The sequence below is a fragment of the Haliotis cracherodii genome, unplaced genomic scaffold (genome assembly GCF_022045235.1).
Source record: "Haliotis cracherodii isolate W230 unplaced genomic scaffold, xgHalCrac1.p SCAF_1, whole genome shotgun sequence".
NCBI lineage: Eukaryota > Metazoa > Mollusca > Gastropoda > Lepetellida > Haliotidae > Haliotis > Haliotis cracherodii.
The window spans coordinates 57,200,692-57,214,895 of NW_027266264.1; the positions used below are offsets into that span (position 1 = coordinate 57,200,692).

The 14,204-nt window shown below is 40.6% G+C and overlaps 1 protein-coding gene across 1 annotated transcript; it reads left to right on the forward strand.

The window, feature by feature from the left end:
* The first annotated feature begins 2,820 nt into the window (after positions 1-2,820).
* On the forward strand, positions 2,821-8,256 carry LOC139465820 (uncharacterized). The gene is made up of 2 exons (XM_071247757.1): positions 2,821-2,961; positions 3,877-8,256. The coding sequence occupies exon 2, from the start codon at positions 3,915-3,917 to the stop codon at positions 6,636-6,638; it is 2,724 nt and encodes a 907-aa protein (XP_071103858.1). The 5' UTR covers positions 2,821-2,961; positions 3,877-3,914; the 3' UTR covers positions 6,639-8,256.
* The last annotated feature ends 5,948 nt before the right edge of the window (positions 8,257-14,204 follow it).

The following is a 14,204-nucleotide window of genomic DNA, read 5'->3' on the forward strand; positions in this document are numbered from 1 at the left end:
AAGCAGTAGGTAATTTTTGCCCGTTACAAATGAACATATATATACCAAAAATAAAGTGGATATATAAAAAGACCTTTTTACTGCCCGCATCAAATATTATACACACTATATCAGTTCAAAATTAACTGATTGTTTAAGATATACGAAACAAACAAGACTTTGTCTTTGAAAATGTGATATGTTATAACAATATGTAAATATAGATGAACCACACTGTGTATCACCTGATTGGTCTTTCCTTGGCCGCAGGGGCAGTCGGGTAGCCTAGTGGTTAAAGCGTTCGCTCGTCACGCCGAAGACCTGGGTTCGATACCCGACATGGGTACAATGTGTGAAGCCCATTTCTGGAGTCCCCAGCCGTGATATTGCTGGAACATTGCTAAAAGCGGCGTAAAACCATACTCACTCACTCATTCACTCACCCCTTGGCCGCACAGTTCAGAGGCAGTAATGGGATATTTTACAGACGCTTCCTAGACCATACGCGTACCCCCAGACATGATCTTGTGAATTCTTCCGTGATTGACTGAGTTGAGTTTTAACGCGCTTTGAGGGAGTGAGTGAGTTGGGTTTTTACGCCGCTTTTAACAGTATTCCAGTTATATCGCGGCGTATCAGCTTAATGTGGGAGGAAAGCCCGAGGTGATGCAGGTCTCAGACGTTTACCACTTTGGTGAAACCCACGAGCACGGGTATGGTGCTGACAAACCTAGAAACATAATCGGGGCGAACCGGGATTCGAACCCACAATCATAGGTTTCTGGCATCCCCAAGGGACGCAACTCTGCACCGCGAATCGCGGCGCCTTAGACGACTGGGCCACCCGTGCCCCTACCTCGCTTTGAGCATCATTCAAGACCTATCATGGCAGGGGACACCACGAATAGGTCTGACACTTGAATTCAAGTGTGGAGTCATATAGTTATAACTGATTTAGTGTCTTTGTTAATGAAGCACTCCTCGAATGAAATGACTTCATCATCTGTCTGACAGAACACACAACTTTAACATGGGTGTATGGAATCGGAGTGCAAGACCATATTAAAATCTTACTGGTAGGCTTGACCCTCGATATGATTTATATTTATGGTTGATAAGATTTGAATCATATACAGTTGCAAGGATGGTACGTAATAGTGGAGAAGAAAATGTATTACTCTTTATACACGACTGGTATTCGTGTCTTGAAATCCGGACTGCTACCTTTGTGAAATCTTAGAAGATTAGATATAACATTGTTCTCTTAAGTCCATAATACATTAATTATTAGATTTCTCTCCCGCCCGCCTCGTTACCAAACACGTATCATGTTATGTTTTCACACTCCTAAAATACTCACAAACGCAGAAAATCCCATCGTGTTGCCTTGTTTATTTTCTTGAAATTACAATACGGTCAGGCATGACGGCAATCAACAATCAGCAGGAGGTGCTAACACGTTTGGACTGACCAGTCATTCATATGTAGGTTTACTCCCATAAGGCAGATGTTCCAATTCTCAGACAGTGGAGGGGGAAAATAAGGTCGACACCCATATCCCCCCAATTATACATACATCTCCGTGTGGTTTCAATGAGTTTTAACTACAATGCACATTAAATTGGTGAATCCGGTATACTCGCTTCCCTTTAATCCCTCCGGTCAGTTATGCACAATTACTGGCTTCTCCGAAAGAGCCTGTGTTCCTATATATAAGGCGGCTTAGACAAACATCTAGTCTTTGAAAAAATATATTTTACAGAAAAAGAGTTGTTAAATTATAGTTATGAAATATATGAAAAAGGGCCAAGACACCTTAATTTTCAGATACTGTAGTATTCTAGACTTGCCAAAAATATATAGACTTGCATGGGCTATATTGGATATATTTATTTCTGGGTCTGTATGACAGACTACAAGGAGATATAAGGAGGAAGGTATAAGGTGGAAGACTCCACAGCAATGGATCGGGCGAGCAGCAGCCCTGTCCTTCCTTCTCAAGATACGCTACACGTCTTATTTGCTTGTATCACATACGGCTAAGTCGGAAATAGCTAGTGTTACAACTATAAGTGTTATGGCATGAATACTTTGTATATGTTATGTAGAACGAGTATCAAAGGAGCAAGTACCTGTGTCAAATGTAATTTAGAAGCTCAAAACCCACTACAAAGTAACCTTTTCTCACGTGTAATATACACTATTCACCAAGCAACCTAAATTTTGAAAACTATTCGTAGGTCTCCACGCAAAATAGTATTTGCATACCCCCACAAACTAGGGGTGTCAAGTGTGATAGCTGAAAGGGAGATAGCTCATTATGTAGATATAATTAATCACAAAGTGTGCTTGTCATTGAACATTATTTAGAGATGAAATACATATGCAGGTATGATGTTTTACAATCCTCTCTGTTAATTAATTAATTATTCATTGATAGCAATGCTCAATTTATTAAATCCCCATTCTCGTTGCAAAATAAATAATAATAACAAAATAAGTCAGGGAGGGGAATACAATGTGCCTAATTAATAATACAAGTGGACATGAAAGTCCTCGATATCCCCACTATTGTATTCAACGTCTTTAACGTGGTTTGGGTATTTTGCATGTTGTGTGATTTTGAGATGTAAACTAAACGAGAAACAACATTGCATCGTTTTCCTTAAACATCAGTTTGACCATACATGTGTTTCATTTGTATAATCAACTTATTCTACTCGTGATGGACAGAGCACATCCCGGGTTCAGTTATGACCGAGGCATGCGCTCAACCGTCACTCTCAATCACCGACGTTCTAAACGTGTGAGTTATCTCCTCCTGAAACTGCGCCACCTGTATAATGCTGTCCAGACAGGTGCTTGTCAGAATCAAAGGTTTTCTTGTCAATTATCCGGATGTATTGCATTCTAATGTACATACCCACAGGTAGTGACACACCACGGTTATCAAACTACATCACACAAGACATTGACACTTGAGTAAGTGATTAATGGACGCTAGAAACTGATTTAAAAGAATTCGTTTGGGCACAAATCAAACATATTAGTACAGTTCTTTCTTACAATGCTCAGATGTACATCCTTTCTGACGTGTTTGATTGAGTGCATGTGAATTTTATTTTTCTGTACTACACTCTAATGACAACATCGTGGTTAAGTTGTTTGTAGATGGCATTTGTTACTTACGAAATCAGTTTATATAGTCTCGCAATTGTCAACATGGGCAGATAACTCGTGGTGGGATGATAAATATACTGTAGGGTAACGGCAACTCATATCATCCGTGTAATAGAGAACATCATAGCTTGAGGCATTCTTGTATTATGTGATTGTTTTTTTTTCAATATTGCATGGCTTTCAAAGAATGACAAAGACACTTCTGGTTCATTATATTTGATTGACACTAATTTTGTCGATGAGGAAATGAAACAGCCTCAAGAAATTTATATTCCACATACAAAGATGATGGTGTAACAGAAATTCTAAATGGATGTTTGCCTTCCTTTACTCAGTAATGGTATTCATGAAGTCAGTAAGGGAATGAAGTCGGTCTGAATCCAACTCCAATCATAATCCAATCTTAACAGATTATATTACTGTTCGTCTATAGATACTAGTACCTATGGTCCTATGTGACAGTGGTCACAGAGATGAACTTAACTCGTATAACTAAAATAATTGATGAATGTTTAAGTATAGGATAAATCTTGAAATTAACCACAGATATTTCATTATATATCTATTTACTGTAAACCATATTTGGTGTTGGAACTTAGAAGGGGAAATCAAGGGTTCAGTGTCGGATGACTTACGTTAAGATTGATAAATGTAGGGAGCCCTTAGATTCAAATACTGTTGGCGAAATCCTCAAGTATTTGTTTTTTTATTTTTCAGTTTGAAGTTTTGCATTGTGATCACTGAAGATCCCCACCATGGACCTGCCAATGACAGATACCAATGAGAATGTACTGGTGGTCACCGAGGACTTCCAGTACTACATACCCAACTTGAATCAGGCTCAGGTGCGGCAAGTTCAGCATACCCCAGTCTCTCATCATAACAGTATGAACATGGGAGGTCACATCCCCATGCCCCAGTCCAGCCAAGCCCAGCATCTAGCCCCTCCAAACATCCATGCCCCTCCCGCAATGGGAAATATTGGGGGCATGAGGCCAGTACACATGGTACCCACAGGGATGGACATGGGCGACGGGCTCCAGATGCTGGGCAACATCTGCATGCAGACACAGCAGGAAAATATGGGAGTACCGCGGACTATGGGAATTCCACGAACAGTTATGCAACCGACACTTCCAGGTCAGAGTTGCAGCTACGCCCAAATGTCCATGAATGGAGGGTCAATGCAGCAACATCCTGGGAATACCATGGTGACTCAAGCAAAGGACCATGGGTATTCCAGGAACATGATGCAACCCCAAAGGGATAATGTGAACTATCAGTCGTCTGAAGCTTACAAAGCTGCCCTGATGATAATGACACCCGATAACATGCAGGACAGCATGACAACATACCAGACAGTCCAACTCAGTAATGTTAATCTCAATATCAATGCAACCAATACCAACATTCTTCCACAAGTGAACAATCCAGTGAACTCTTTTAGTGCGACTATTAACACTCTGAACTCTGTGAATGCATTGAACACCCTTCCTCAGCCTGCGGTTGTCACCCAGACCATTGACAACTGTCAGCTAACGGAACTGAGGGCCCAGTTTCACACTGACTACAACACAGACCCATTCCAGAAAGAACTGGAGGAAGATAAATCTCCTAAAAAGAGAAAGAAGATGGCAGTTTTACGAACAGGGAAGGAAGATGATGGGAAGGTGAACCAGGTGATGTTGGACAATGTAACTCTTCAGATGCCGAAGATACGAAAGAAAGGTAGTGGCAGAAAACCGAAGGTCAAGGCATGTCATTTCTGTGCAAAGGAGCTTGTGGAACCAGACAAGTCTGTGTTGTTTAAGATTGGAGAGGATGGTAAAAGCGTGTTCTTTGATACATGTAATGCTTGTTTAGCTCGGGAGAACTCACAGATTGCTGCAGGAAGGGGTGAAGTTCAACCAGAGCCAATACAACATATTCCAGTTCCAGAAATTCCTGCTCCTCCTATTGTTGTACCTAAGGTTAAAACTCCAGAAAACATCTGTCAGGTATGCTCGAAACATGTGGAGAAAATAACGTCTGTCATTGCTAAAATTGAAGATGGAAAAGTAACCTACTTAAATGCTTGTAAAGAGTGCTCCTTCAAGCCAAAGCCAGTTGAAGAAAAGAAGAAAAAGAAATTGAAGGACAAGAAGAAAAAGAAGTTAAAGAAATTAAAGAAGTTGAATGAAGTAGAAGGTGGTGCAGCTAAAGTAGATGAGCCTGTCATTGAAGGTGGAGATGTTACTGAAGCCAGACCCGATGAATCTACATCAGACGAACCGAAAGTAGTGAAGACAATCGGAACTCAGGTTGATGAAAATCCCTATAAATGGAAGTGTAGCACGTGTAAGAAGCTGTTTGGTTCTAAAAATGAGCTGCAGAAACATCGTCGTCAGAATCATCGCTACTATCGACTCTTTCAGTGTGATCAGTGTGAGAGTAAAATCAAGATCTACAGCTCGACAGAGATGGTTGATTGTTTCAACTGTGGTAAACGCTTTGACCAAACAAACTATAGTCCATATACTTTATCAAAACAGTTCTATGTTAAAAGAACTACTCAGGACCTCAAGTGCCCAATTTGTGAGAAGCAGTTTTCTTCACGAAGAGGTGTCCTTGAGCATCAGAAGATCCACACAAACATCAAGCCCCACCTGTGTAATGTGTGTGGGAAAACATTCCGGACCCTGCCCCCACTGCGGATCCACATGAGGGTCCACACTGGGGAAAAACCGTACCAGTGTGAAATGTGTGGCAAGTGTTTCCGACAAAGTTCAGCTCTCAACATGCATGTACGTCATCACACGGGAGAAACTCCATATTCTTGTGAAGTCTGTGACAAAAAGTTTGCACGAAGAAGCCAATACACCAAGCACATGGAGAGTCATACTGAGAAAACATTTGTATGCACAGTGTGTAGTAAGAAGTTCCCTACAGAGGTCCGTCTGAAGCGACATCACCGTAAGCACACAGACGAGAACCCATACAGGTGCACTGTCTGTGGTATGAACTATGAAGAAAACAGCGCATACCGCAGACACATGCAGAAGCATGACGTGATGAATCCCTACCGCTGTACCCTGTGTGGCAAGCAGTTTGGGGGACGGCGGGGATTGATGGAACATGCCGTGGGTCACCAGGAGGGCAATGAGTTCAAGTGTGGCATCTGTGGGGAGGAGTACACCAACAAGGAGGACCTGGACACTCACATCCAGTCCCACTTCATTGAGAAACCTTACAAATGTCAGCACTGTGACCTCTCCTTCTCCACCAAAAGCCTGCTGGAACACCACACCAACTTCCACTCAACCAGGGAGTTCTTTGACTGTAAGAAGTGTGGTAAAAAGTTCACGAAGCGGGTGACCTTGGACATGCACATGAGACGTCATGATGGTGCGAAGCCGTTCAAATGTTTCATCTGTGGTGAGGAATACTTGTGGAGCACCACATTAGATTCTCACATGAAGACACATTATGTAAATGTTTAGACAACTGACTGTACGACTTGGTATTTTACATGTTGAATGATAGACACATAGATGATCCATTGTTTGGCTGGGACTAAGTCTAATTATTAAAATTGTGATATATTTAACTTCTTGAAATCAAAAGACATTTTCTGTAAGGTAGGAAGACATTGTTTTGCTTACTGTATTGTAAGCAGTTAGTCTGTCCTATGACCTGGACGAGTGGTCGAGTTATATATGATTGTATAAATATGATAAAGATCGAATGACTTCTGAAACTTATTCACATTTATGAAAACCCACATTAGTCCGAACTCAATTCTCAACGAGAAAGAAGGATAAGTACCTCAGCTCAATGTTTCAGGTGAGCATGGGAACTGACCCCTGAATAGATAAAGCACATTAATTATAGAGCAGTAGGCATGAATCTCCATAACCTTACTCATCATTTTCACAGGTAGGGAATCAGGCAGACTTATACTTTTGAAGGAGCTTTGTAAGCATGCATATTGTTAAGTTACTCATAGCTATGCAGAGGTCATGTCCAGTATTGGAGACCTTGTATTGTATATTTGTGTGTATAACACAGTACACACTTGTGTATAATCAGCTCCCCGCTCCTTCATGGGTTCAGGGGTGTTTTTTTAAAATGCTAACCCATGTACAGTGTGCCCTCCAAAACTAGATTGTATTGGGTCAGATGAAGTATATGTTGGCGCAGTCAGGAGATTTCAAAGTAGGCCATAATGTCAATGTATAAATGTTGCAAGAAACAATTACTAGACATCAGAAAATATTCAGGGTACTAGAGACAATTGATTTAATTGTAAGTTTAATAGACATTATAGCCTAGCTATGTGTATATATGTATATCTAGTTGTGTGTATCACAATGTTGGTAGAATATTGAGTTTCATCATGTGTATGATGTTACTGATTTGTATGATAGTTATGACAAAGTCAATTATCATAGAAAACGAGAGAGGAGCATTCTTTGAAACTCAAATATTGTATGGCATTACGGCTTGCTATGCAGTCTGTTTGTACATAATGAACAGCTTAATGCAGAGACACTCCAACATCTATACAGTAAAGGTTGTTTGAAGAATACTTCTGGTAATGAGCTCTATATTTTATGCATCACATCAAATATTATTTTTGAAGATGAGGAAAGAGTCAGGAAATGATACATTGATGTACATTCTCAATATAATGAAATCTTTTCTTCCATCTGATACTCTTCGTAGTGAAGATCTGAGGACACTTCATAGGGGAACTTTCTAATCAGCCAATCAGCATCAAGGTCTCTAAATTCTCAGTACAATCGTAAGAGGCGACTAACTGGATCAGGTGGTCAGACTCGCTGACTTGGTTGATGCATGTCATCGTATCCCAATTGCGTGGATCGATGATCATGATGTCAATTACTGGATTGTCTGATAGAGACTCGATTGTTTACAGACCGCCGTCGTATAGCTGGAATATTTCTTACGTGCAACAACCAAATAACAAACAGTACAAATGATTGAAGTATTCAAACCAGCATATCTGATTTCTGTATCTCGAAAACAAACAAGTCCCCAAAGTAGAAAGTATGAGGGCATCATCATGGTTGTGGACGATTGGTACATTTTCTCGCTCCAAGCGCCATGGCATGTACACACAATAGCAAGTACCATCAAAGAAATATGATCTTCAGCAACCCATGCTTGTTGTAAGAGGCGACTAACGAGAATGGGTGGCAGGCTTCGTGACTTGGTTGATGCATGCCATTGTATCCTATTTGCATAGATCGATGCTCATGATGTCAATCATTGGATTGTCTGGTCCAGATTTGATTATTTATAGATAGATGTCATATAGCTGGAATATTGCTGGGTGCAGCATTAAACAAGAAACAAACAAATGAATTAAGGTGCTTGATAGTCAAATTATTTTAAAAAGCTGACATTTGAATTGCTCTAGAACAGCCTTCATTTAGACAGGGCGATTTAAGTGCACTCCTGGTTGACATCATGCGAACCTCCATGGAGGTGATCTCAGATCTTAACGCAGATAAGTATCATGTCTGTGTAAAAGATAGGATTTTAATAACATTGCATTAATGTACAGCTTTCAACAGAATTATGTTTAAGCAGTTTGGTTTGAAGTGGTTGTTAGTTCATTCTGTAAATCTTTAATAATGTATCCATGGTATAGTATGACAATCCTTAGTTCAAAGGATCTGGGACATGTACAGTACTTTAAGGGTAATCCTTTATCTGTTGGTCTAGATGTAATGTAGTGACAGATTATATTTCATGTACATGCATTATTAGTAGTTCTCGAATGTATCACAAGAAGGGCTCTCAAGATATCGCAGGGTGGATATTGCAAGGCAATATTACAATACTGCAGTCATGTTTTAATATTGCCACCATACAAGAGTATGCGATGGTTGGGTATACAATTTTGTGTTGGAAGGCACACAGTTTGGATACATTTTCAGTTGATGTGATTGAACTTATGTGAATAGGTGAATAGATGCCTGGCTTGAATAGACACGACTGATAGGCTCACAAATTAAATAAATGCCTGTGAATTGTTACCAGATCAATGCAAATGGACAGGGAAACTTTTATCTCTACACATAGATATTCCTTTATGTACTCATTGAAGTGATAGTAAGGAACAAAAGCTGTCATCATACAAAATGCAAATGTCACTCGTTCACATTTAACACCGTTCATTGAAATTAAATGTTTGCAATACTGAAAAAAATAGATGCCTGCCTTGAAAAGATGCTGGGTGTAAGATGCCCAGGCACCCATTCAAGGATATATAGTAGTTGGCCGAGTGTCCTTTTGGGTCTCAACCTCTCAGGTGCCAGGATATTCTTGTCCTGCATTTGAATGCTTAGTAGGTGGACACAATATCAATGCTTATTGGTGTCACCAAAGTGGTCAAAGTTACTATGTCAAGCTTGAATCTGGTCACTAGTTTGAGATAGAAGACCCTTACCATGGTTACAGTTGCCTCTTACAAAGTTGAATATGTGTATTGAATATTTAGTAGTTGTTACTTTGTGAATGAAATGCAATAAATGTGATAATACACTCCTTCTGAGTGTAATAACCTATCAAAACAAATAAGACACAATGCAATACAATGATGATATGTTACTATTAGACTGGAGTCTGTTATAGATTTATCCACTGTTGCACCAATATTGTCCAGTGCTTTATAGCATTTATCTGAGATGTGACATAGTAAATAAATACTAAATATGCAATAAATGCCCCAGCGTGAAATGGAATTACCACATCAGTCAGGGTACCTGTAATTCAATTGGGGTTATTCATGGGGCAATATCATACCATATGATAATATTTTTGTTTGTGCGTTAGTTTGAATGCATGAAGTATGACATGTACATTTTTTTAAATTTAGATCTTACAGTTATTTTGTGTGCCATGATTCCAATGTATAATCCCCTCTCCATAAAAATGGATCAATAAATTTCCATAATAGATGAAACATGTTTTCTGGGTTTTTTTCTTGCAAGTCTTGTAAAACGGAAGTCACCCCTAAATGTAGAAGTGATACTTTTGACACTGTTTAGGACACAGTAAATCTATTTCATTACCATTAGAAATCAAAAGTTATGTGAATTCATTCGTTGAATATTGTGAGGATCGGTGAAAAGAGAAAGTTGGTGAAATGACTCTCCGTGGCGGTACTACAAGAAAACTGAAGGAAGCACACGTCTGCTCTAGGTGACCATTAGTACTGCTTGTGTCCCCCTCTTGCGATTTTGTCGGCAGCTCCTTTTGAATCCACTTTTCGCCCGTATTCTCAGCATACTGGGTATCCTGCCAGAATGGATCTGGCATCATGTTCATCCCCCGTACGAGCGTTGAAAAAACAGCAACTGAGGTGCTCCTGAAACCGCGGAAGAACAAGTTCTTGCAAGACGTCATACCTGCACACCCGGGTGTTAACATTCAGTCTGAAGATGTGAAGGCGATTGTGTGCATGACTAGCACTGCCACCTCCGAATCTGTTCCATCATCACACAGTTGTCTGCATATCCAGCTGAAAACACTCATTGCGTCGTTGCCAAACGCGGACACGACCATCAGCATGAGGCGGATGAAAAACGACTCTCAACACAGAACATGACTTCTTGCATGTAGTGAGCGATCCGTCAGTCTCTATATGGCAGTAGAATGTTTGAAACAGGCGTGTGTTTTTAGGCTGGTCTGGAAACTGTTTACTGTTTGGTGTTTTATCCGGTAGTATAATCCCATTAAACGACAGCAGATGTTTTGAAAGAACTGTATCCAGACGTTTTTAAGATCCCATCTTTGGGGTTGTAGTCGATTCTTAGAGTCTGAACAAAAGAGTCACAGTGGTCGGGAGAACTTTTGTAATCATCTCGAGCACGTATTGGGAGCCAATGAAGAGACTTAAGTATTGGCTGATTGACCATATAGTCTAATTGATGGAGAACATTAGACTCAAAATAAATGAGAAAAAACACACACCTTGTTAGTAGACACAAGCAAATGCTTTCCGGTAGTCGCAAGGATCAGTTATCAGTTGATCAGTCGTTTCCTATGCTTATGAACCAGGTTGGATTGAGGGTGTCGGGCTCAGTGACCCTCTCATCACAGAGGTCCTGGCATCACACAGTGAGGTTGGCGTTATAACATTGCTCATAATACCAACCACTGGTTTGTCTGGTCCAAATTCGATTACAAACTGAAAATAGAGGTCATGCATCCATAAGATGACTGCATACTTTATCAACATTCACTCACTAAGTGTCAAGTACCTGATGTAACAGAAATACTTTCAAAACGACCTCGCTCAATACACCACCATATATACTGAACTAAATTAAAAACTTCACAATCCTAAAATTTTAACATATTGACCAGTTATCATTGTGGGCCCTTATTGTGTATTTAAACAGTAATGGCCACGTGTTGTCTTCAGATAACACCCGTTTTTGTGCAGGTGAATCGATCAAAATCATGTGCACAGCACTATAGTGGCAAAAGTGTTTTTTCACGTGCAACTGGTCGCGTGGCCATAATACCGCACGTGTTTTCAGCCATACTTGTTAGCAGTCATTAACAAAAAAAGAAAAACACAAGAAAACAAAAGTCTTTACGGCCATTTGTCATGCCACGCCTTTCAAATGTGCAAGAGGATCGTCAGATTGCCTTACGTCACCTCCGTAACCGATTTTTGACGGCTACATCAACCAGAAATGAACTGTTTAGGGGGAGACTGAGTGCGCAAACTGTTCGAAACCGTCTGAGAACTGCTCACCTTCAAGCACGACGGCCATACAGCGGTCCGATTCTGACTCAATTACACAGACGTCAACGTCAAATGTGGGCACAGCGACACTTACGATGGACTCAGAGGAATTGAAATCAATTCGTCTTCAGTGATGAATCCCGATTTAATCTTCGATTTGTGGATGGTAGGGCGAGGGTGTGAAGGCGCCGTCATGAACGTTACGCCCAGTGTTGTGTTCAGGAAGTTGACAGATTTCGAGGCGGAAGTGTCATGGTGTGGGGTGCTTTCTGTGGCAATGCACGTTCCAGGCTTCTTGTCATCCGTGGCAACCTCAACGCTGCTGCTTACCGTGGCCAGGTACTGGCACCAGAACTTGTGCCTTTTATGGCAGCACATGGACCCGGTTTAATCTTCCAACACGACAATGCCAGACCCTGCACAGCAATTTTGACTAGGAATTTCCTTCAGAATGCGGGAGTCAACGTCATGGACTGGCCGTCAAGGTCTCCCGACTTCAATCCCATCCAACACGTCTGGGATGCTCTTGGCAGAAGTGTGCGCACACTCCAGAACCAACCACAGAATTTGCAAGATCTTGGCACCATTTTGCAGCAACAATGGCGTCGTCTTCCCAAGCATGTGTTCACAGGCATCACAATGTCCATGTGGAGGCGTTGTGTGGCAGTTGTCAACGCACATGGTGGCCGTACACGCTACTGAACTTGTGTGCCATCAGATTCTCGTGCTTGGGACTTATGATTTAAACTTTTGATGTTATTATCGAATACCGTACGTAGGTGCATGGAACAAATTATGGTTACCACCGTTAATTAAAATCCTTCTCTGATACCTTTGTCCGTTGTATATCATATATGGGATTACTTTTAAAAATGTGAAGATTTTAATTTGACTCAGTATATATATAAGCAAGAGTAAGAAATTTGTTTTACACGAAAAACATTCATGGGTAAACGTACCGGGCTAATGATCACTTTATTGCCAATTATACAATCAGTCGTACATATTGTGAAGAAGTAGTATCCCTTAACCCGTGTTACAGGCGTGCCGGGTCAACGTGATTCGTGGCAAGAATGATGCATTATTGCGTCATTGCACTGAGTGACATCAGTAACCATTAATTTACGTCCACGGCAGTAGTTCATTACGTCAACAACGGTGTTTGTATTACGTACACGGCATCAGTTCATTACGTCAACAACGGTGTTTGTATTACGTACACGGCAGTAGTTCATTACGTCAACAACGGTGTTTGTATTACGTACACGGCATCAGTTCATTACGTCAACAATGGTGTTTGTATTACGTACACGGCATCAGTTCATTACGTCAACAATGGTGTTTGTATTACGTACACGGCATCAGTTCATTACGTTAACAATGGTGTTTCTATTACGTACACGGCAGTAGTTCAGTAGTTCATTACGTCAACAATGGTGTTTGTATTACGTACACGGCAGTAGTTCGTTACGTCAACAACGGTGTTTGTATTTCGTACACGGCATCAGTTCATTACGTTAACAATGGTGTTTGTATTACTTTCACGGCAGTAGTTCATTACGTTAACAATGGTGTTTGTATTACGTACACAGCGGTTGTTCTTATATCCTTTTAAGTCACGGTTTTGATTTTGAGACGACCCCTGCCTCCTTTGTTTTATTTATCATACCTTAGACTTTTGGCATAAAAGCGCCAGAACTTGGGCAGTTCGTCTATACACTCTATCTAAACTAATAAATGGTTTCCCTCTATCTCCCTCAAGTGTATAGAACTTGTATACATTACCTACTATACATGCAGACTCCATGCATGTCGTTTACCATGGGTTTGGTAAGCTCGTACGTGTATTGCAACATTTCATCATAGGAGCAGTGTTGCCCTAACAAATGCAGCGTGATTTTGTTATTTTCTAAGATGCACACCTAAAATGTTCTCCAATTGACTTGCTTTTGTTGTTGATTAGATGTTGTATAAAGACTATATTATTATCACAACGGGAGCCGCATGTGCTTCTATAACATGAAATTGCTGTGTTTTTTTTTTTTTGGTGGGGGGGCGTCAATATCCCAAGTTGCCCGAATGGCAAATATAAAATGTAAATTCTCGACAGTGGGACAAGTACCGTCAAACGGTTGGGGTTGCAATGAGATCAACGTACATGTATCCCTCAACATGGTGGATATACCAGATGTTGATCTACACTAACATATTTTAAAGATATTATCGTCATTACGCCTTCAAGTTCACCACAACTTCACCAGTTGCCTTATTTTTTGTA